This window comes from Neopelma chrysocephalum, unplaced genomic scaffold (assembly GCF_003984885.1).
Source record: "Neopelma chrysocephalum unplaced genomic scaffold, ASM398488v2 Primary Assembly neopelma1_63, whole genome shotgun sequence".
NCBI classification, from domain to species: domain Eukaryota; kingdom Metazoa; phylum Chordata; class Aves; order Passeriformes; family Pipridae; genus Neopelma; species Neopelma chrysocephalum.
This window is the reverse complement of record NW_020897720.1, coordinates 4,192,705-4,216,186: the sequence shown is the minus strand read 5'-3', so window position 1 is coordinate 4,216,186 and position 23,482 is coordinate 4,192,705. Positions and strand designations below refer to the sequence as shown.

The following is a 23,482-nucleotide window of genomic DNA, read 5'->3' as shown; positions in this document are numbered from 1 at the left end:
GTGCCCAGCAGGCTGCGCTGCGGGCGGTGCCGGGCAGGCTGCGGCCATGGCGGCGGTGTCGCTGTGAGCGGGCGGACGCGGGGCCACCATGATCATCGAGAGCGTGGACGCGCTCAAGTCCTGGCTGGCCAAGCTGCTGGAGCCCATGTGAGTGCGGCAAGGCGAGCGGGGCGGGCCGCGCGAGCAGCGCTTCCCGCGGGCCGGGTCCGGCCGAGGCGCTGCGGCCCTACCCCGCCTGTCCCCGGCCCGGGCCCGGCGCGCCTGGAGTGCGGGACAGCCCCGGCTCGGGGACGGGCTGGGGGCCTTTTGTCCCGCAACGGACAGCGAGGGTGGGAAAGGGTCTAGAGCAGCAGGAGTGGCTGAGGGAGCTGGGGGGGCTCAGCCTGGAGAAAAGGAGGCTCGGGGGGGGACCTTCTCACTCTCTACAACTGCCTGACAGGAGAGTGAAGCCGGGGGGGTGGTCGGGCTCTGCTCGCAGGGAGCAAGGGACAGGACAAGAGGAAATGGCTTCAAGCTGTACCAGGGGAGGTTCAGGTTGGATATCAGGAAGAATTTGTTCATAGAAAGGGTTGTCAGGCATTGGAAAGGCCTGCCCAGGGAGGTGATGGAGTCACCATCCCTGGAGGTGTTCAGGGAATGACTGGACGTGGCACTCAGTGCTATGGGCTGGGTGACAAGTTGGGGATCGGTCACAGGTTGGACTCGATGATCTTGGAGCTCTTTTACAGCCTCAGTGGTTCCGTGTGCCTTAGCTGTGGGCTTCGTGTGTCCCTCACCCCACCTGCCTCCCTGGCTGCACTGTGGTCGCTCAGTCCCAGCTGTGTGACCTCGGAGCAGAGCCCAGGGCTGGCAGGAGCTGACAAAACCGGGGATAATGTTAAACCTGTGGAAACTCTGGGTTTACATTCTGCTGCTTACAATGGAAGTGGGACTTGTTTGGAGTCAGCATGGATCCACATTGTTTCATGCTTTTTATGGCTTCTGATAATGCATTCTGGCTATAACGTGGTGGTGGGTTTGTGCTGGTCCCAAGCTCTGCAGTGGCTAAACAGCCCCAGGTGCTGGTCCTGAGTTCTGCAGTGCCTAAACACACCTGGTGCTGGTGGTGCAGGCACAGGAGGGGTTGGTGGGTCTCACCTGCAGCAGGAGTCTCCTGGGAGAAGCTGCTTGTCAGTGCCTGGCAGCCTTAAGGTTCCCACAAAGTACAACTGAGACCCATGTGAAGTGTTTTAAATAGGCCTTAGGACTACTCAGTTGCTGTCATTAAGTATCAGGCCTTTGGAAGTTCTTCCCAATTTTCCTTTCCCCTTGCTAAGATCACAGGTCTCTCTGGTCAAAGTCTCTAGACTGGAGCATGACTCCTGCTCTTGCAGTGTCCCTGCCAGCTCCAGTCAGCCTCCAGCATTCCCTGGGCACTTGTGCTGCACTGTGGGGATGTGAGGTGGAGATTCTCGTGGCAGAGAATCAAGGGATTGGGCCAGTGGGCCCTGGCAGTCAGGGACCTCAAAGGGACAGTCAGGGACTGTAGTGACAACAGAGTGACAGTATAGCCTGGCTCACCTGGAGGAGTGCACACACCTCGTGTGCTCCTGCACTGCATAATGGGATGGTAATGCCTGAGAGATACTGATGTGTGGAGAAAGGAAAGGGAATGGTTGTGAAGCGATGGATCATCTCCTTTATTTGCAATGGAAGGTTTATAATCAGAGCGTGAGGGCCCCAGTACATCACACACTGTGAATGCATCACATACAGGTTATTTCTGTGTATGTGTAAAATCTGTCAATTTGTGGTTTCTTTGTTGTTAATTGCTCCATTTATGCTGGCTTTCAGCGGAGGCTGGATGTTGTTGCAGGCTGAGAGTAGAGCTGCTTGATTGCTTCTCATTGAGGATTTTTATTTCTCTCACCAGTTGCCCTCTGTGTGACTTTTTACCCTTTGCTTGTTTTCTGGATTTTTCCCTTACTTTAAATTATTTTGAGGTCTATATACTTTATACTTTTTCCTTCTATTTCCGTAGTTAATATTCTCAGAAAATACACAATCCCCTTTTGAATGTTAATTTGAAAAAATAAGTCTTTAAATCATGAGTGTTTAGGTTACTGCCCTCAGCTGATAACTGACATCTGCATCCTCTGAGAGGCAAAATGAGGAACTGTCACTTAATCATGTCACACTGTTGTTCTGGTTTATACCTGGAGTGTGTTTCTAGTGGCTGAATGGTGGAATCTAAAGCAATATCCCATATAAAGATTACACTGCACAAAGTTGGTGTCTTTGGCCTTTGTGGAGCCAGACAAGGAGGAGGGAGTGTGGGGAGAGAACTTGGTCAGTAACTGTTCCCCTTTGGGTGTTTTACAGGGTTACTGTAAAATTTGGCATGAGAGTATCCATGGGGAGGAAACCCCAGCACATCAGGCACAGCCGCTGAAGCTGTGCAGAACTTATCTGTGTGTATATTGAAAATGTACCTCTGACATTTTCTGAGTTGCTTCATAACAGTATTTTAACGTTTAAACCCAGTTAACCCTTCCCAGTCCTTGTGCAGTGCCTTCCCTGGTTTGTGCTCTGCCATACCCATAGAGCCCTTCGAGGTGTGGTTGCTGGGCTGAGAGGGGGCTCAGCACTGGGTCTGATTGTCCAAAAGAGAGGTGGTTTTCCCTCAGCAAAGCTCAGGAAGAGCAGAGGAGCGGGACCGTTGTCACATGCGGCTGAGGGGTCACAAGGCAACTAAAATATTGGACTGCGGTTTCAAAAAGCCCTTTGCTGGCCCTGTGGTCCCAGGGCAGCTGTGCTGGTGCTGGGTGTGAGCCCAGCACCCTGGGGTGTTGCAGGAGCTCAGGGGGGTCCTTGAGCAGTGACTGTGGCAGTGACTGTCCCCACGAGGTGGGTGTCCCACAGCAGCCAAGCATGGTTCTCCTTCTCCCCAGATGTGACGCAGACCCCTCAGCCTTGGCCAACTATGTCGTGGCATTAGTCAAGAAAGACAAGCCCGAGAAGGAGCTGAAAGCTTTCTGTGCTGACCAGCTGGATGTCTTCCTGCAGAAAGGTACAGCGCTCTCCGGGGGCTTTGCTTCTCTGGGGGGGAGGACAGAGGGGGATGCACCACTGTTGCCTTCAAAATGCTTCTTGGTATCCATGAATGCTTCTTACAGAATGTCATGGAAAAAAGATCTTGGGATTAAAAAAATAATAATCCTCAGGTGAAGTTGTGTAACTTGGACTTTTCACAGTGGGTGGGAGGAAGTGCTCTGAAATGAAAGCAATTTAGTTTAAAGTGTTAGTCGTGCTCCCAGAAGCTTCTCTGACAGGTGCTTGGTCACCTTTGGAAACCTAGTCCTTGTTAATCCTTCAGGCTCCTGGGGAGCTTTGCATGGCAATTTGGTTCATACTCAAGGTTTTAAACACCTGAAATTCTGACGCTCACTGGGGAAGTTGTTGTGCATTTTTCATGATGTTGAACTGCTGCTGTGAATTATTTACTCTCGTAAAAATTGCCCTAAAGAGGTTGCTGAGAGTAGCTGATGGAATAGCTGTGGACTTGTTCCTTGATCACAAGCTCTGATCACGCTCACCCTTTAGAACAGGAGAAGTTTCTCTTGTTGTCTTTCATATAGCTGATGAGTTTCTTTCTCTAAATGAACAACCTCAAGTCCCACAAATGTAATTCCAGCTCCTTCAATGGAGCTAAGGCTCATTAATCTGAGATGCTGCTGCTCTGAGCAGCCCACCTGGCTGACTGTTTTCAGGGTCTTCCCTGGCAAATGTAACCGTGCCCTTAAATCCACATATAACAGTATTTTCTTGTGTTCTGTATCCTCAGAAACTTCGGGGTTTGTAGATAAACTTTTTGAAAGTTTGTACACCAAGAGTTACCTTCCTTCTGCTGAGCCCACGAAGGCAGAGGCAAAGCCTGCAGGGCAGGAGAAAGAAGAAGTCAAGGAGGAGGTAACGTATTTGCTCTGCCTGCCTTTAATTTTCAAATTAGCTCTCATACATTTGTGAGGCCAAACATGAAAGAAAAATGAACTCTGATGTGACTAATGATCTCTGTGACCTGTGTGTGTCAATGGAAGGTGACAATTTGGACAAGAACATTTTAAATACTCTTCCAAAGCCTATCTTTGATTGAGAGTAGTGACACTCAGAAATCCTATTCACGTGGCCCTAGCAATACCAGATAATAATTATTTGGAAGGGTTTGAAAGGGGAAAGCAGCAAAAACAGTCCAAAACATTTCCAATTTTGTATATTCTGTGAGGAATGGAAATTATTTAGTATATTTTCTGTGATGCTTAAAACCAATGAAATATATCAGCCTCTGTAATGGAATAATTATTTTGGAAAGTGAGATAGTTTGTTTACCAACAGTTCCCTTTTGCCATGATTTTAAGTTCTATTGACAAAATTGAAAGCAATTAAGTTTTTGAGAGAAGGTGACAATTAACTGCAGAAATCTGTCAGTCAACCAAACCCAGGTCAACCCAAACAAACACAAGTCCTTATTTACCAGAATGTCATTCATCAGATGATTTAAATTAAAGTTGGTTTTTACTTTTTTGCTCACTTTTCTGATGTCCTGTTTTATCTGAGGTTGTGACACAGAATTTTGCTTATGGAAGTTCGTAATTTGCCACTTTTCAAGACTTCCACTGTAAGAGCTTTCTCATCAGTTCTCAAAGTAATGTCATAGCTTATAGAAAGTCCTTTAGAGGTACCTTCAATTGACTTAACCAGTGCTCTGGTGGGGACAGAGGGGGAGGTTTGGGGAGTGGAGGGGAGTGGCAATAAGCAGAAGAAGATATCTAGGACAGCTTTATGGGACAACTTTACAGGATCAGGACATTAATTAGTTATTTTGACATCAGGAAGGCCATCAGGTCTGTCATATAGCTCAGTGTATGGTGTGAGTCCTGCAAATGGAGGCCACAAAATTAAACTACACTTAGAATTACAGCAGAGTCAGGGCTGCAGGGACCCAGGTGTGATGCACCTTGTGCTGTGAGCAGGGCTGCAGGTCAGGCTGTCCAGAGCCCTGTCAAGCCAGGTCTTGAATATTTCTACCAGTTCTCCCCAGGTAATCCTGTTATACAAGCATGTAGGATGCCTTCCTTTTTGTTTTACTTGGGGAAAAAAAAATCTTTTACATTATTGCGTGTCAACTTCTGTCACCAAAATTTACAGTAACTTGTAAGCAGTGTGAAATGGCAGCAGAAGTGCACAGTGGGTCAGTGGTTTGCAGTGGTGGTACAGCTGACAGACTTGTGAACCTGCTTTGGTGGAGGCCAACAAGAAATGTGACCAGTTCCACCATGTGAGCAGATTTTTGCCTTAAAGCAGTTATTCCAAATGTCAACTATTGACTTTCCTACCTGGAGAGGTGACTCCTGAGTTGTGTTCCAAGGTTCAGGAAATACCCGACTTATAGAATTGCTTATGCTAAATAAGGCAGTAGAGTGGAGAGAGATCTTGTCTTTCCTGAATCCTGTTTGGAAACAAAACATCAAAGTGGTTTTATTTGGGAGCATCTCTGCAGAAAAACTTGGAAGTTTTGAGACAAAAACCCCTCTAGTGCTTGATTACTTGTAGTGCTTCAGTATTGTGGGCAAGTAGTACTTGTATATTGTTTTATACGGGATACTGTCTATAACTTGAAGTACATTTTGATGTCATGTTCTTCATTAACAAAAGTGATACTTGTCCTCGTTTGGTAGTTGGGTGTTAAACAGAATTTTCAAGAGTCAGTTGAAGAAGAGCGGGAGAGCAGGAAGAAGAAGTATTCCAGTCCCCAGAGGAGCCGTGGAGATTCCAGTGAGCAAAGGTTAGCTTTGAGCCACAGTATTAAGATATTCTTCTGTATTTATTGTCAATCTTTACCTGGTTTTTACCTTGTAGGTAGTGATTTTTATGAAAAATAGTGATTTTTGTCCCTCCTTTTCTCTATCTGTGATATGTTGTCTGTTTGCTGATCATGTGTGTGAGAACCCTTCATGAAAAGTTGGCCTTTTCCAAAAAAATGATAGTATTCTTCAAATGACAATTCCTAGGAATGTCATCAGTTCCATTGTTTCCCTTGTTATATAAATGAAGAGCATTGTTGGGAGGTCTGTAGGGGCTGGGGGCAGTTGTTCACACAGTGAACATCACTTTTAACCCTGTCTGAGTCTGAGCATTGTAACTGTCTCACCTTGCCAATTCCTAGTCCTGCCCTTGCTGCTTGCTACAGACCAGTGATTCAGCTGTGACGTTCTGTACTCCTCTGTAACTTGGGAAATTCTGACTGGAATGTCTCACTGCCCAGATGGATGGGAAGGACAAGCAGTACCTGACCTTCTTGTAGCTTCTTTTTCAATTTGGTTCCTCCTTTCACAAACATCATCTACATCTATCTTTTCTAGGACCAGAGAGAAAAAGCGGGATGATGGGAAATGGAGGGACTATGACAGGTACTATGACAGGAGTGACTTGTACAGGGAGAAGTCTGGCTGGCGCCGGGGCAGGAGTAAAAGCCGGAGCAAAAGCCGAGGGTTAAGTCGGAGTCGCAGCCGCAGCAGAGGCCGGAGCAAAGACCGGGATGGCAGCAGGAGTGGTGAGTATCCAGGGTGCTGCTGCAGGAGAACATCCCATGGCAGTGCTGGGTGTGACTCCTATGGACTCTATGGTTTAGCAGCCAGGAGGTGCCCTTGGGTAGTTGGAGCAAAATTTGAGAGCTTTGTGTTCTTGAAATTGTTAATTAAGATGCTATTCTTTGGAGTAGAACAATTAAAGGGCTTGTTTTCTTCTTTGCTAACCTCTTGATTTATCCACAGGTGTATACCCATGGATATCAGTAGATTGTGTTTTTGAGCTGTGTGTTCTGACAAAGCTGTTGATTTTTATTTTTTTGTTTTTCTCCTTGTAAAGATCAAGCTTTTTGCAAAGCAGTGTTTCCCTCTCTTTCACTTTGTTACTGTATATTTTTAGAGAAGGTTTCTTTGCAGTGGTTACCATGTGATCATTGTTCTTTTAGGGCTAGTTCAGGTCTGTTGGAAAAGTAAGTGCCACAGATTACAGCAGATTTCAACGCACCTTGAGACCGCGTTAGTTAAGGGCAGAGGTATGTTTGTTGTTTGAAAGGCTTTTGCCCTTCTCTTTCTCCTTTAAAAGAGAGCTGTAATCCAGAATGGAATAAGGAGTAGAGGAATGAATGTGCATTTCGCAAAGAAAACGTTGAGATTTCTGAAGTTAAACCCCTGTTCACATTATGTTTAGTTCTTACTGCATTGGTAAGACTGAGCTCCTTCAAGAAGAGTTTAACATGCAGAACACTCAATATTTCAGGAAATGTTGTGTATTAGCACTTCCTCATGGCTCTGATGTGCAGAACAAAGCATGAAGACTTTACCCAACTATTTTTTTTTTAAACAGAGCACCGAGAGAGAGAGAGATCAAAATACAAGAGTGAAAAAAATGATGTTGAAGGCTCATATAATCCAGTGTCCGCATCTTCCAGTAAATCCTCTGAACAGTATTCCTCTGCACAAGCTATTCCCAGTGCTGTTACTGTAGTTGCGCCTGCACACCACCTTGAAAACACCACAGAGAGCTGGTCAAATTACTTCAACAATCACAGCAATCCCAGTTCATTTGGCAGAAACCCTCCTCCTAAAAGAAGATGTCAAGATTATGACGGTAACTGTTCCTCAGTTTTCCATTTCATGCCTGGTTTCAATGTTTGTGTGACTTGTTTTTGGGTATTCACTAAATGTGGGCAGCAACTCACACTGCAGTGGCGTGTGACATGTACCTTGTATGTAAGAGGTGCAGAGATTACCTGTATCATACTGAGGGCATAACTAGTCTTACTGAAGCAGTTTGCTTATGCTGTGACAGTTGCTGCATAAGAACATATGGAGTTTGTTCACAGTTCTGTATGTGCTAGACAAATACCTCAACCACTGGCAGTGCTGCTGCAGATTGCAGTGTGTGTGCGTGTTTAATATAAGCTAGTACTTCTGACTAGCCTTTATGATGGATACATGTAAGCTTGTATGCTTTTATGAAGGATTGTTCTAATTTGAATTATTTTGAAACCTTATCTGATAATGTAATGTTGTATCAGTGATGACGTGCTTTCCTTATTAAGAAATTCCAACAAAATCTGAAATGCTACAAATCGCTGCGAACTTCTGGTTTTTTTTTTTTTTCCTGATGAGATACAAATGTCCTGTTTTCACAGAGCGAGGATATTGTGTCCTTGGCGATCTCTGCCAGTTTGACCACGGAAATGATCCTTTAGTCGTAGACGAAGTTTCCTTGCCAAGTATGATCCCGTTTCCGCCGCCGCCACCGGGGCTCCCGCCGCCCCCGGGGATGCTCCTGCCGCCGCTGCCGGGGCCCGTGCGCGGCCTGAGGCTGCCGGTGCCCCCGGCCCACCCGCAGCCCCCGCCGCCCGTCGTGCTGCCCGTCCCACGTGAGTCACAGCTGCCTGTGTCTGGCACCACTTTAGGAACCAGTTGCGGTTTCTTTGCCGTTCGTGTGCTGTTTGAAATAGTGCCAGAGGAGTCCCGAAAATTCGACTGGTGAACCATGATGTCCTTCACACTCCAAACTGAATTAAATAGGGCACGGGAATGGAGTGAGGGGGTCTTTCAGCTCATCTCGTAAGCCTGGTGGTGGTTGGATTGGTCACTGACACTTTCTAGGTTTTTGTTTTCCTGAAATGCAAAAAATGTTGAGATTCAGTCTCCTAAGGGTTCTAATAAAGCTCCAGTGTTGGTGCTACATTATCTGCTATTAGAAAGTAATACATCATTGATGCATCTAAGATCTGTCTTAGCTCAGCAGTGATCTGAGATGTTCAGCCTTTTTTGTTATCTTACTGCATCTTATGAATTCTATGAAGAAGTAGCATATTAAGGACATGGTTGCTCTGGTTCAGTGCTCTCTATTCCAGGGAGTCAGTACATGCTGTGATGGTTGTGTCCAATAGCAGCAGCTTTGGGATGAGAAATAATTTGATACAGGATTAACCCTAACCTTTGCATGATCCCTTTAGTGGGTCAACTGACTTGCAGTGAGAGAACTGGCAGTGCTCAGGATGGGCTGTGTAATGTCACTTGGGGTCCTTTTTGGACATACACTCAGTTAGAATGTCTTTATGGTACATGAGGTAACCAAAGCACAACCAGTTAGAGAAATTCCTTGTCTGGGAATGCCTCTTGCCCTGCAGGTCTTGTTTCAGAACTGCAATCTAAATGATGCTGATCTGATCTCTTGCTCTGAGCAAGCCTTGGCTCTCCATGCAAAGCTGAGGGAGGAGCTACTGTAGTTAATGCAACTCTTGCACTAACAAACCTCTGGGGAAGAAAAGACACTTTTTTCTTTTCCCTTAGAGCATTGTCTTTTCTGAGAACGGGAAGAGGTGTTGGAAGCAGAGTAACTTACCTGAACAAGCTTCTCAGTTCAGTGTTATTGTAGTGGGATTGAACGTATTTACAACCCTGACCTTGCTCGAAGCAAAGCATAAACAAATGGCATTGAATTGTTTGCACGTTTTGTCTGTGACCTGTCAGTGTGTGATTGTGTGATCTGTTCTGTGGTGTTGTTGTAGGACCACCTTTAACACAGTCCAGCTTGATAAATAACCGTGACCAGCCGGGGACAAGCGCAGTGCCCAGTCTGGCACCCGTGGGAGCGAGGCTGCCTCCTCCTCTGCCCCAGAACCTGCTCTATACAGTGTCAGAACGTAAGCAAATGTCTCTTGGTTTAAATCTGTTCAACATAAAAATTGTAAAATTCCTCTGATGTGTGATTAGAAGTTATCATCTGTCTTCCTCCAGTATGTACAAATCTAAAAAGAAGTCTGATGGGTCTCCCTGGGTCAGGCCATCATCCATTCCAGTGTGGAATGGCAGCAGTGCTCTGTCACAGTCTGAGGGAAGAGCATTGTGGGGAGCTTCCTTTGGGTTTCATGTGCTCGCAGCAATCAGATTGTTGCATAAGAAAGGGATCCTTTCATCCTCAAGCTGTTCAGTAGGATATTAGTAGGCAAAAGATGGATCTGGAAACCTGTAATTGCTGTTTAACTTAGGTTTTGTTCCTTCCCGGTTTGGACTACTGCAGATGAGAGATTTTTTTTCCAGCTGTGTATCACAATAGTCTGTACAGTCTTCATATACATCAGTACTTTCTTTCTATCCTTTTTCCAGATTCAGCTTAGTTCTAGTTTTCTAACTTAAAGTGGATGGCTTTCACTGGACATGTCCATCTTCCTTAACAGAGCTCAAAGTTTTAAAAAGTGGGGTTTTACGAGGGAAAATAGCAAAATGCCTGGAGAGTCCTAGATTGCTCAGTTTAAACACAATAAAGCTTATTTCTTTAATAATGAAAGGATTAATGGCATTTCCATATACTATATGAGCAAAATAAAATAATTAAATGTCAGTATTTTGTAATATTCTCATCTGGGGTTTTTACAATAAATATTCTGAATTTTATTCAAAGGAAGGCTTTAGTTCAGTTCATGATCCGTGTCATCTTCTTTGTGACTTCCATGCTTTTCAGAACTTCAGTCACTCAGATTTCTTGTTTGATAATCTGTTCAGTTATCCCCCAGTGCTGTCAGGTGTTTAGGTGTCACCATCTGATCCTTTCAGCTCCAGACCTTCTGGTGGCTGATTCTGCCCGTCGTAGGTCGCAGGGCATCACAGTAATTCTGTTCTCCAGAACCACTGTGGAGATTCTCATGTCCTGTTCTTGGACTGCTGTGGTAATAACTGCTGGCTGCCCTCTTGCAGTCAACCATATGCCAAATCAGGGAGGAGGAACTTGTGGTTCAGCTCCTTCAGGGTCAGTGAAAGTTCTTGGCAGAGCCTGAAACTGTAAAACATCAGTGTGGATATTCTGGGGCATCTGTTTTAAATTGTAGAGTTGTCTTTGCTGCTGTGAAATAAGGAGCTGAGATTTAGAGGAGTTCACATCTGTCAGGTCCCCTTGTGCAGGCATTCATTCTGTTCCAGGATGTACTGTGTTTTTGTGGAGGCCCTTCATAGACTTCATTCATTCTAGTTCTTGTACAGCTTTTCTTTTTTGTTGGAAAATTGCATCGTCCTCGATTTGGACCTTGGGCTGGAGGAACAATAGCAGTCAATTCTGTCATCTTGTGTTCTCGTGGTGACCCCTTCTAATGAAAATGATCATTCCTACCTTATCTGGGGTAGGCAGCTGATCTCACTCTTACATAAAGTAAGAGAATCCAGTAGGTAAGTATTGGTCCCATTACCTCACTTCTCAGCTTTCTTTGATTGGAATTATTTAAGTATGTTCTTCCCCCAAAATCCTTTTCTGAAGTGAACTAGACCATTGGGCAGCAAAGACTGGAAATCTCTTTGCATCTTAGGCCCTGCAGTATAAATGCCCAAACAAAACCTTGTGTTGCTCCCCTTGAAACAGTGCCAGACATTGTGCAGCTTGTCACACAGATGCCTTGGGCCTTTCCAGTCAGTGGATCAGCAATACTCAGTATTGTGACCTGTGTGCTTTGGACAAACAGTACCAGATTAAAAACCAAAAGAGAATGTGCCCAGATAGGCTGGGTCCAGGTGAGGGTTTGAAATGGCTGCACACGTTGGCTGTACCACCTCTCTTTTCTCTTCATCCGAAACAGCTTCTGACTCTAGGACATCCATGCATTTCCTTAAAGGAAAATTAACCCTGAGTCTTAAACTCATTTGAAAAATCTTGTCATTTCTCTCCTTTTTTTGTAGATACATATGAGCCAGATGGCTATAACCCCGAAGCTCCTAGTATTACCAGTGCTGGTAGATCTCAGTATCGGCAGTTCTTTACGAGAGCACAAATGCAGCGTCCAAATCTAATTGGCCTAACATCTGGGGAGATGGATACAAATCCTCGAGGTAGGAAGGGTTTCTGGTCATTGCTGTTGCTATTTTTGTCCAAGACCGTGAACAATTTTCCCTGTTTTCAGGCTGAAGGCACTCCTTTTTCTGATTGCTCTAGTGTTTCAGAGCAATTTTTTTGACATTTCTACCTTTTTTTCGAAGGTGCTAATATGACCGTATTAAAGTCAAAGCAGCCTTTTTGGTTAAAAATAACCACTTGCTTGGGAATGTTACAAGGGTTTTGTTGGTTGGTTGGGTTTTTATTCCTCCTTACCCTGTGAAGGCACTTTCCATGTGCTGGGTGCTCCTAGAAAGAAAAATGGTGCCTAAAGATGGCTTTGGCAGCACAGTCTGCAGACTACTTTTGATTAGCCAAGGGCACAGAGGTGATGATCCACAGTCCTTGCCTGGGCTGTTGCAGTAGTGAAGAGGGTAACTATCATGGCATGTTTTGGTGCTTGATGGTCTGACTCTGTCAGCCAGGTGTTCTCTCTGAATGAGCATTGCAGGTAGCATTCCAATTCTCCCAGCCCATGGGAATCCCAATCTGCACTTAAACAATTCCTAACCCCTACCTGGATGGATGTAGGTGTAGTCTCTTAGTGGTGTACAAAATATCTTTTAGGGAAGAGAACAAGTCAAGGTTCTTTAAAGAAAGTTTAGTTCTGGTAGCAAAACTTTCTTTCTCCCTCCTGTTTTTCCTACCCTGATCCTTAAAAGCAAAGATGCTAAATTTTAATGTTTGCTGTTACACTTCAGTTTCTTATTCAGTAGATAAGAAAGATTTTTTTTTTTCAGTATTTCCTTCCAGTGACTCATCCTGTAAAGAATATAGTTAAATGTTATTGCAGAAATCACTGTTGCCATTTGTATTTTAATGGCTGTCACAGAGGCAGGGTTGGGGCTTTATTGCTGCCCCTCAGGCTCTCTGAGAGCTCATCCCAGGGGTAACATGGGGGTGAGCAGTCAATGATGGGCCTTCACACCACTTGTTTTATTGTCTTTGTCACAGGTGGAAAAGGTTTGCTCTCAAATCATCCTCCAAAGTGAGATCACAGCCAGGCCTGGAAATGCCCAGCCTGTTCTCACCAGTGTAACCAGCAGAGCTCTGGCTTATATAGAAGTCATAGAAATCGCTGTATAACTCAGACTTCTTTTTAGGAGTTGAATATTTGGCACAGGCAGGAGACTAATAGCAAGGGCATACTCTTGCAAAGGTTATAAATAAATTCCTAGCAAACTTTGTGTTGGTAGAAGTTGCTTCAAACTTTAAATCTAATGTCTCGGAGAGCGTAATAGTTGTATTTAATTAACAGTTTGTTGCTGAAGCCTGGCTGGAGGGCTGGCAAGGGGATAGCAGTGGAAGGCATGGGTTCTTCATTGCTTTTACCCTGTCAGGGGTTCATACAGGGAAAGTTGGTTGTTTATTCAGCTTCTGCCTATTGCGGAGCTCTAAACTGAAGCCTGGGAACCTGGGAACCCAGCCTTGGGTCTTTTCCTCCTTTTCTGTTTTGCTGGGATTTGGTTGGGTTGGGGTTTTTTTCCCCCCCTCTCCTTTTCCTGTAGAATCTGAGTTTTCAGTACCTGAAAGATGAAGTTATAGCTTTGTTCAAGCTAATATTAACCTTAAAGGTCAAAACCTTATCCCTCCTGGCTGGACTGCATATGTTTCCCTCAGGATGTTTAGTTAGGCTTGGGATTGATGTGGGAATAACTTCAGAAACAAAACTGACCAATTTGGTAAAGTCTTCCTAATGTTTATGTTTTTAACCTCAGTCCTGTTTTACTGTGTAAGGCAAAGCTTTTCCATGTGTGGTGGAATAACACAGGCCTTTTTCCTTCCCTTCAGCTGCCAATATTATCATCCAGACTGAACCTCCCATTCCCATTACAAATAACAGCAGCAATGTCACTAGAGTTGTCCTGGAACCAGACAGCAGGAAAAGATCTCCAAGTAACATGGAATGTCCACCACTGAAGAAACCCTGGCTGGGAAAGTAAGAATTAGCTGGAATTAATTGGAATGCACTTGATTGCTGTCAGTGCTGTGAACGTTGCTGTTCCCCAGTTTCTGCAGTTGGGGCTACTTGGGTCAGAAAATCTGTGTCCACGTAATATGGTGACTAATATTGGGTGGTGGGGAGAGCTCTTCTTTGTTAGTGTGTAGAGGGTGTACTTTTCAGGGGAAAAATGTATATTAATGTTTGATGCCTTACTTAGGGACACGTGTGCCCATCTAAACTGCTCCTGTTCTCCTCTTCTCTAGGCAAGCAAATAACAACCAGAACAAGCCAGGGTTTTTGAAAAAGAATCAGTACACAAATACAAAATTAGAAGTTCGAAAAATTCCACCAGAATTGAACAATATTACACAGCTCAATGAACACTTCAGCAAATTTGGAACTATTGTAAATATTCAGGTAAAAGCCAAAGTTCAGTTTTATGTCTGTATATGGGTATTTTATTTTCCCCAAAGCCTGCTGGAATAATTGCATGTTTTCCTTGAGAAATCTTAATGGAGGCTAACTGGGAGAGGAGGTAATCAAGTTCAGGGAAACCTTTTCTTGGTCTACTGTGTATTATTATCTTAATTCTGTAAAAGTGTGTTGGCTTCTGCCTTCATGAGGCCTTACTACATTTGAAAAACTGACAAGTTTAACAGTGTCTAAACTGACTCAGGTGTTTGAGGAACTTGTATATAACCTTTTAAAGAGACAGTTTGTCTTGTATGGTAGTCTTACAGTATTTCACAGTCAGGATTTTGACAAAGATGCTACAGGAGAGTCTTTATCTGCATCTGTTTGTTACCACTTGGCATCCTAGAACTGGTTCCAACTCAGTGGTGTTCCTTGCCCTGTAAGAAGGGGAAAAGTACTAAAAAAAACTTACATGGTTAAAACAGCATTTAATTTCCATTTATTTTTCTAGAATAAACAGTGGCCTCTTAAGTCCTCAGTTACAGGTCTAAATAAAAGACACATGCCTTGGAAGCCTCCATATTTCTTGAGTTGATAATTTTGTGTCTTAGCCCAAAAGATACTGTGGTGCTTTCTGCACCTCCATGACGAAATAATGCATTTCAAACGTACTGTCTGAATCATTGCACTAGAAACTCCAAGATACATTTTTATTACTGCGATACTAATTTTTAGAAAAAGAGTCTTATTCAAGACTCTGAGGTACTGCTGCTTTGAGGGTGTGCTGAGATTGTGCACCCTCGGGCAGCACTCGCCTTTTGGGAGGTTGGAATAAAGAGCCTTTGGGTCAGTACTAGGGTCCCTTCAGCCATATCCCAGTGGCACTGCACACTGCTCTAAATGTGATGCTGCTGGTGGAGGGGTCTTTATTTATTTATTTTACTGTATATAGGCTTTGCTGCAAGGACATGTAATGTTTGCCAAAATGTACTTGGCTTTAATTACATAGAGCGTCTTACCCATGTTTTGAGCTGTTAATACACTGGGTGTCCCACTCATCGTTACAGATTATTTGTAGATGGGTTTGCTGCCAGTTGAGATGTTTCCTTCCTTGACAAATAATGCATTTATGAACTTTTGCTTTAGGTTGCTTTCCAGAATGACCCTGAAGCTGCTCTCATTCAGTACTTGAGTAACGACGAGGCGAGGAAGGCGATTTCCAGCACGGAGGCAGTGCTGAGCAATCGTTTTATCCGGGTGCTGTGGCACAGGGAGAGTGAACAGCAGCCCACATTGCAGCAGCAGCAGCAGCCAAACCCCCCCCAGGCCCTCCATCACCAGCTGCACCTCCAGCAGCAGGCCCTGGCCGGGCCGCCTGCCGTGACCGTGCACAGCAGCCTGTCCAAGGTACGTGCTGTCGGGGAGGTCAGCAGCATTCCAGAGTGACTGCTGCTGCAGGAAAGCAAATTATCTAATCTTCACATTTCAATATCTGTGGATACACAGGTGATGAACAAACCCCTGGCATCTGGTGCCTATGTCCTTAACAAAGTCCCAGTGAAACGGCGCCTCGGAGCAGCGGGTGGGAGTCAGCCTGAGCTAAGCCAGCCCGGGGCTGGGGTGGAAGAGTCTCAGGTACGTTTGAAAACCAGCCATGGTCATGCTCTCAGATACAGCTTTGGCCTGTCAGCTGGGAAGGACTTGTGAATTGTTCCCACGTGGTTCTGTTCCTTTTCACTAATGTTCCACTCAGCCACGGTCAGTCACTTCTTCCTCATTTCATCAGCTGTTGATATGAAATAGGGACAATGACTTTAGGAACAAAGTATCAGTATTTTAAATAGCATAAAATATTTTTGGCAGTGCTTCATAGTAAACAAATCTGACAGCCTGTGAGATCAGCTTTTTGTTGGCGCATCTGTTGGCTTTCAGTGATTTTTGAGCTTATGCTGTGCTTTAACAGCAGTGCTAGAAGCTTAGAGACTACTTGTGCCCAGAGTTGAAGCTGATACAGTTTAATTCGTACTGATACCAAAGTGCAGCATGTGTTCTGGGCCGTAGAGAAGTCCTTTTAAGAAAGGAAGCATGAAGTGGCTTTTGCTGCTTCATTGATCAGAAAGTGTGATCTTAGGCTGTGACTGTGAAGCTGAAATTAAGGTGGATGGAAATCATCACCTTCAGTGGTGTCCTAGTGGGAATCAGGATGCAGAGGGAGTCTGGCATGGAGAAGGAAAGGCAGTATCTTTTGCAGAAATCCTTTTAACTAGATTGATGTCTTGATCTATGTGTTTTAGTTGCCTTGGTCTTTCTACCTCATTGTACAAATCTGGACATTTGTGCTTATATATGTCCCTCTGAAGTTTCCTGTTGGTATATCAGAGTCACTTCAGCTATTCCATATTTTAGTGTGTTTGTTTTTACTATTTCAGATATTTCCTACTTCTACAAGCCACTCAAAAATGGTTTACAGTTCTCCAAATTTAAAGACATCCCTGAAGTCTGGTGCAGGGTCTAAACCTCATGATGTGCAAGAAGCCCTTAAAAAAAAACAGGTACTTGACTATTGATGACTGACTGACAGTGTAGGGAGCAAAGTGCTTTAAATGCAAGATTTTATGGGCACCTGAAACCACAGTACTGCTGTACAGCTTTCTGCATGGGTGTGGGCTTTTGTCATCGTTCTGGGACTGTCTTGCAAACACACATTGGGGCTAATCATGGGCAGAGTGTCCTTTTGGGGTGTCTTACTCGACACACTTGGCTGTGTGGGGTTTTCTGGAGGCATTTCTCTGGTTTCCATCTCTGCAGGTAGGAGACACTTGCATGACAGCATAGGGTATGTTTCTTAAGAGGTGTCTGAAGGGGGCAAAAAGTAAAGTACTTTACAGTGGGAAATTAGCAGCTTTTTTATTGGATCAGCTATACTTCATACTTGTGCTTTTTGCAGACAGTAGTTTTTGTTGTGAACTTCACTTCCATAGCTTGAAGAGGACAATATGATCTGTATGAGTACATAGAATGCTAGACTGTTTTTTACTGATAGAAAGAATTTTCTCCTCATATAGGAGGCAATGAAACTCCAACAAGACATGAGGAAAAAGAAGCAGGAGATGTTAGAAAAACAAATAGAATGCCAGAAGGTAAGTCTGGAATATCTCTAGTAAATATGTTCTGATTTTGTAGATGTCTGTCTGTTCAGGGCTGTTTTGCCTGGAATTTTATGTTCCTGCACTTTTATTATTGCATAGATGTTGATATCCAAGCTGGAGAAAAACAAGGCCATGAAACCAGAAGAGAGGGCAGAAATCATGAAGACCTTAAAAGAACTAACAGGAAAAATATCTCAGTTAAAGGATGAATTAAAAACTTCATCTACAACCTCCACACCATCCAAATTGAAGTCCAAGACAGAGGTATTTCTTGTGCAACACACTTTCTTATCTTTTGTAACTATTTCCAATAATATTTCTTAAAAATGCAGCAACATTAGATCAAAACACTTGCAAGCAGTATTTTAATGTTAGTGATAACTATGGATGAGCAAGCCATGGTTTAAGGAACTCCATGACCTAGTTTTGCTTGTAGCTCATTCACACTTGTTCCAGTTCTAAAGCAGAAGATTCTGGATCCTTCAAAAAATGGTAGGGACAACACACACACACAGTTAAAACAGACTGAATTTAGAGAAAAGTGTGGCTGTCGTGTCCTGATCTGTCTGGGCCATTTACATCAACATGTTGTTGAAGTAGAATAAAGCATTACAATCATGCATTACAGTTCTGCCCTTCCCTCCTGTTTTCTCTTCCTGTCACTTCCTCCCAGGCACAGAAGGAACTGTTGGATGCAGAGCTGGATTTCCACAAGAGGCTGTCCTCTGGAGAGGACACGACTGAGCTGCGGAAGAAGCTCAACCAGTTACAGGTGGAGGTGAGCTGGTGTGCACTGGTGCTGGGAATGAATTTCTGAGGTATCAGTGTCTCGGATCCCCTCACGGTGGGGGTGGCTGTGTTCTCTCCCCAGGCTGCCCGGTTAGGAATCTTACCTGTTGGTCGAGGAAAGACAGTGCCAGCCCAAGGAAGAGGCCGGGGCCGGGGCCGTGGGGGCAGAGGAAGGGGCATGTTGAACCACATGGTGGTGGATCACCGGCCCAAAGCACTCACCGTTGGAGGCTTTGTTGAAGAGGAAAAGGATGAATTGTTACAGCACTTCTCTGTAAGTGTGAGCTGTAAATTAATACATGTGTTTCCTTTCCTCCTGCAGAATTAAGCTGTGCTTAGTAGGATAGCAATAAATCTGAGCTTTTGTCCAAAAATTCAAGTGCTGCAATATTGCAATATTGATGGAGCTGAGAGTCCGCTGGCTCTCGCTTTTCTGTCCAAGAAATCAGATTTCAGTACACTTGAGTACTGCAAGTGTAGCCCATGATGATCATGGGTTTGGAGGAGAATATTACTGCTGGTCCTAATGAACTTTTCTCTCACAGAAATTTGGAGATATTGAAGACCTTCAAGAAGAGGATTCCCCATTAAGTGTTGTTCTAACTTTTAAGTCTCGCTCAGAAGCTGAGAATGTAAGTAGAATCATGGATATATTTTCTTCACAGACCTAAAATAAGAATTTTGAACCGTTGATGTCTACCTTTGTATTGTAAAATTTCGGAGGCTTTGATCCCCCAGTTTGAGCTCGATAGTGTTTGGTGCTGCTGCAGGTAGTGCCACAGAAAGGAAGGTACCACCTGAACAGTGACACAGGGCTTTGGCTGGTAAAGGCTCCATGTCCCCATCCCTCAGAGCTCTGCTCATCCTTTTGGGAGGGAGCAGCATCTGGCAGATTTGGGTGTGAGTGAAGTTGCTCTCAGAAGACTTAAGTGGATGACTGTGGTTTATATATTTGAGATCTTCAAATGTGCCTCTGCACCTCATGCACTTGGTCTGGCTTGTTGGTGATACTAAAAGTTCTTTACTTGATCCTCTCTCTGAAAATCTGTTCATTTAAATGACTCAGGCTGCTAACCAGGGATCCCGGTTCAAGGACCGACGGCTCCAGATCTCATGGCACAAACCCAAGGTACCTTCTGTGTCCACAGAAATCGAGGAAGAGGAGTCCAAGGAAGAGGTATGAAAATCTGTTAATAACCTGATCATTCTTCCTGGAATCCAATAGCTCAGAGCTCTTGGGATACAGTTTTCTGTGTGCTGAAGAAATTTTGTAAAAGATGTTTTTGTAAACCAGGAACTGAACTGCACTTCCCACATTCTAAAATGGGGAAAAGGGGCAAAAAAAGAAAAGACACTTTGTGAATGGGATGTTGATTTGTCAATGATGATGCCTCAGGTTCTGTATGCAGGCTGCAAAGCACTAACTCCTGTTAGTGCTCCACTGTAGGAAACATTATGTCTGTTCTTCCCCGTAATTCTGAACACGTTAAGCTTTTAAAGGTTTTTCTGTTGAGGCACTTAACAGGAACCTTCTTTGGGAGGGGCATGGGTCATGGTTTATTCCAGCTTCCTCCAAAGCTTTGCTCTCTTTCCCTCTCCTGATTTGAGGCTACCATTCTTCCCCTCAAACTGATTGGGTGTAGTTGTGTGTGTCTGTCTGAGACACACAGTAACACCACAAGCTGGTACAAGTACAGCTGAGACTCTGTGGTGTGATGTGTCCCAGGGCACAGCGTGGAACTTGTGTTTAAAAGTCCATTTTTTCTTCCTTCAGGAGACTGAAACCTCAGATTTATTTTTGCACGAAGATGATGACGATGATGATGAAGATGAGGATGAATCTCGTTCTTGGAGAAGATGAAACTTGATGTTGGAAATGTATAATTTTAAGAATATAGTTCAAGCTGCATCTTTTAAACGTTTATTTAAGGAAGTTGATGAGCCAAAAAAAGCTTTACTTTCTTTTCAAACCACAAGATTTACCATGAGCAGAGTTTGGTATGAGAACATTTGGGACATAGAGCTGTGAGACTGAGCTAGCCAAAGGCCCAGGAACTTCTTACAGGATTATCAAGCTCACCAAGATGGTGATTTTTTTTCTATTTAAGAAGGATAAAAAGAGAGAGGGGGGAAATTAGTATTTTCTTGTCCTCTTTTTGTGTCACCTGTATTACCTTGTTTTGGGTTTTTTATAATGTGATTGGTTTGTTAGTTTATAATTGAAAAGATATTACAGGTTTTATTTAGCAATATTATGGGGTTAGGGTAAAGACAAACTTTCATTAAATATTATGAAAGAAAAACTGGCCTCATTTGCTCGTTGAAAAAGGGTAGCATTTTGTTTCCTATGGAGTCTCTTATAGTAGGAATTATTTGTAGCTAGGTCCATAAATCATTTATTTCAGTATGTTTGACAGCCACACAGTCTCTATGTTGTTCTGCTTTTTGTGAGAGGAGGTGGAAGAAACAATTTAACAGGGTATTCCTATAACGTGGTCTAGTTCACTCTGTTTCTCCAAATTCTGCTTCACAGAAAACATCAGCAGGGACACACTGGAGTGGATTTTCACTCCCTCTTGATTTCCTTCTGTAGTTCCAGTGTAAGGCTCAGTGTAAGTCAGACTGTTTGTTTACTGCGCTTCAGTATTTGTGAGCAGGAATGGAAGGAGTTCCAGACTCCCTCAAAAGCAGCTGATCTGGCCCCAGCCAGGAGCAGCTTCTTCCTCTCCCTGTTTCCAGCTGTCTGTTCCAGGCAGAGCCCTGCAGTGTTCAGAGCAGGATGGGTTTCAGCCCACAGGACCAGGCTGTCTTGCCCAGCCCCAAACCAGGGACGAGTGTCCCAAGGGTGTTCAGAGCTGGGTCTCCAAGGGGATTCCCTCATGGCCAAGGGCAGTTCTTTCAGACATGTTGAGCTGAACTCCATTACATTCTCAATTGCCTTATTGCTGTACCATTTAACCCCCCAGGAATGGGGTGTGTGCTGGTGGTGATGCAGGTGACCAGGTCAGGGACCTGAGCCAGGTGCTGTACCTGGTACAGGCTCCAGGGCTCACGGCTGGGTCACCCAGCAGCACTTTCCCTGCCTGTCCACTGGTCCTGGCCACTCCTCAGTGCAGTTTATGTACATTTCTACCCAAAATAAACACAATGTCAGTGCACAGCACTCTTCTCTCTTGAGTGATCACCAGTGTATTCCCCAGGGGCTCCTGATGGAAGGACAATATCCACCACACCCTTTGCCTGCCTGTGTCTCTGAGCGTGGCCAGGGGCAGGTGCTGAGCACCCTCTGGGGTCGCAGCCCTGCTGACTCTCTATCCTTGAGCCATGGTGGGGTATCAACCTGTATAATGTCCTGTTGACTGTCAGTTGAAGGGAATGTCTCCGGTATTCTATCTCTTTCCAAAACTCACCTTTTCCTAGAATTGGGACTGAGTCTAAATTCCAGGCATGAAGAAACAAGGGGAAGCCCACCCCCCACATACTTAGAAGAATGTCTTGCTCTTCTCCCATCATCTCTAAGGATTTTAATGTCTGTGGCACAGTGTGTATCTTGAAAAATCCATTGCAGCAAACATGTCCGAGTCCTGACAACTTAAAAAATGAGAGAGGGATCAAAAGGATTTATATATTTTTTTGTACAGAGCTTTTTCTTAAACTGTATAATTTTGTAAATATTTTGCTTTTTTTTGTGTACTAAAACTACCGGCGTATAGATTTCAATAAGAATTGTTGTATTTTTGTATTTGGAAAATGAAAATTACAGTGGATTAATTAAGCTGTAAGCAAATTGCAGTAGCCTTCAACACACACGGAATGGATTCCTTTTCATATGGTTTTAGCTCTAAAGTGACACTGGGGTTACATCTGTTTTTCCAGGGGAAAGTGCTGGGGGAGAGGAGGGGAGTGAGGGTCGGAGCTTTATTTAATGGCTTTGAGAGCTTCATACAGTTAATTTTGCCTTCACAGTACCCTTGGCAGGCTGGCCCACGTCTTTGGTGCCATCCCAAAGGTGGCTGGTGCCTGTGGGGCAGGCAGGGCCCCCGAGCCTGGCAGTGCCCAGGGGGCAGCAGGTCTGTGACTGTCGGGGGGGGGCTGGAGCAGGGGGAAGGGAGCTGTGTGAAACTGGCCTGCCTTTAGCCAAAGTGTGTGGACCCCCCTATATTTCAGGGCATGCTGAACTCTCTTGGAATGGTTTGGTTTGGATTCCATAGGCAGCAGGACAGTACAGCTGAGTTTATTTCATGGCAATGCTTTATTGGGAAATTCACGTGTACCTTGGGCAAAACACAACCCGCAGGGTACCTGTGTGCCCCAGGCAGGTGTGATTCCCTGTGCCAGCCTGAGCTGGGGGACAGACACTGAGGATGGGGAAAGCAAGTCACTGTGGGAGGAATTCCATCCCTTTCCTTGCTGACTTAACCTGAGCAAAATAAACAAAACCATCTCCAGAGCTGAAAAGGTAAATCTGCAACCTGGCACCTGCGTGTGAAAGCACCACTTTAACAAAATCATGTGAAAAGGAACAAAGCTCCTCTTGGTGTATAGTAACCTTGTACTATAGTTTTTACAGATTGTGAACTTGTGTAATAGGGTAATAGGAGATATTGATGAATTTCTAACTGTTTATACATTGAAATTCATATATGTAATGTTTGTTTTATTGATTACAAGCTGAATTTCTAAGATGCATGTTGACTTTTTTGCAATAAAGATATACTGTGGAATGGTTCAAGATTTAGAAAAGACAAAATTCTAACTGAAATAAATTGGAAGCAGAACCATTCAAAAAAATTACAACTCACAAAAAGAGCATTATCACTTCTTTTGGGGGAAGCGGATGTATGAAGGGGGATTTATGTGTGTGGGATTTGTGTGCAGGTTTTGTTGGAACTGGGAGATAAATCTTCCAAGTGTCTCAGTGCTCTGGAACAGGAGGTGTTAAGACAGGTAAATGGATATGGGAGGAGGCAGGGTGGGGGTTGTTTGACATTTGGGGGGCTCACAGTTTAACAGAAAATCAAGGAAGGTTGTAGAGCCCGGGGTGGCTTCTTGGTCCTTTCCCAGGTTTGCAGTGTTCTGGGCTATTGGGTACAGGCCCTGAGAGGACACACCTGCCTGTTCTGACTCCTTCACAGGTTGGGGTGAAAGTTAATTTATTCCACTATCACCTTTGTTCTTGGTCTGTGCTCCTTTCACCAGTTCCTCTTATTCCCTCTTCTTCCCTGTGTTGCCTTCATGAATATGA

At 44.4% G+C, this 23,482-nt stretch overlaps 1 protein-coding gene across 3 annotated transcripts; it reads left to right on the top strand.

Moving 5' to 3' along the window:
- The first annotated feature begins 28 nt into the window (after nucleotides 1-28).
- On the top strand, nucleotides 29-23,031 carry RBM27 (RNA binding motif protein 27). Of its 3 annotated transcripts, XM_027682627.1 has the most exons (22): nucleotides 29-147; nucleotides 2,931-3,049; nucleotides 3,824-3,948; nucleotides 5,715-5,821; nucleotides 6,399-6,589; nucleotides 7,010-7,096; nucleotides 7,408-7,671; nucleotides 8,219-8,452; nucleotides 9,593-9,727; nucleotides 11,748-11,897; nucleotides 13,732-13,879; nucleotides 14,149-14,302; nucleotides 15,446-15,706; nucleotides 15,806-15,934; nucleotides 16,729-16,851; nucleotides 17,365-17,439; nucleotides 17,548-17,712; nucleotides 18,122-18,226; nucleotides 18,320-18,511; nucleotides 18,783-18,869; nucleotides 19,304-19,414; nucleotides 20,012-23,031. In XM_027682627.1, the coding sequence occupies exons 1-22, from the start codon at nucleotides 89-91 to the stop codon at nucleotides 20,096-20,098; spliced, it is 3,108 nt and encodes a 1,035-aa protein (XP_027538428.1). In that variant the 5' UTR covers nucleotides 29-88; the 3' UTR covers nucleotides 20,099-23,031. The 3 variants fall into 3 exon arrangements, with proteins under 3 accessions (XP_027538428.1, XP_027538429.1, XP_027538430.1); XM_027682628.1 differs by lacking the exon at nucleotides 7,010-7,096; XM_027682629.1 differs by lacking the exon at nucleotides 11,748-11,897.
- The last annotated feature ends 451 nt before the right edge of the window (nucleotides 23,032-23,482 follow it).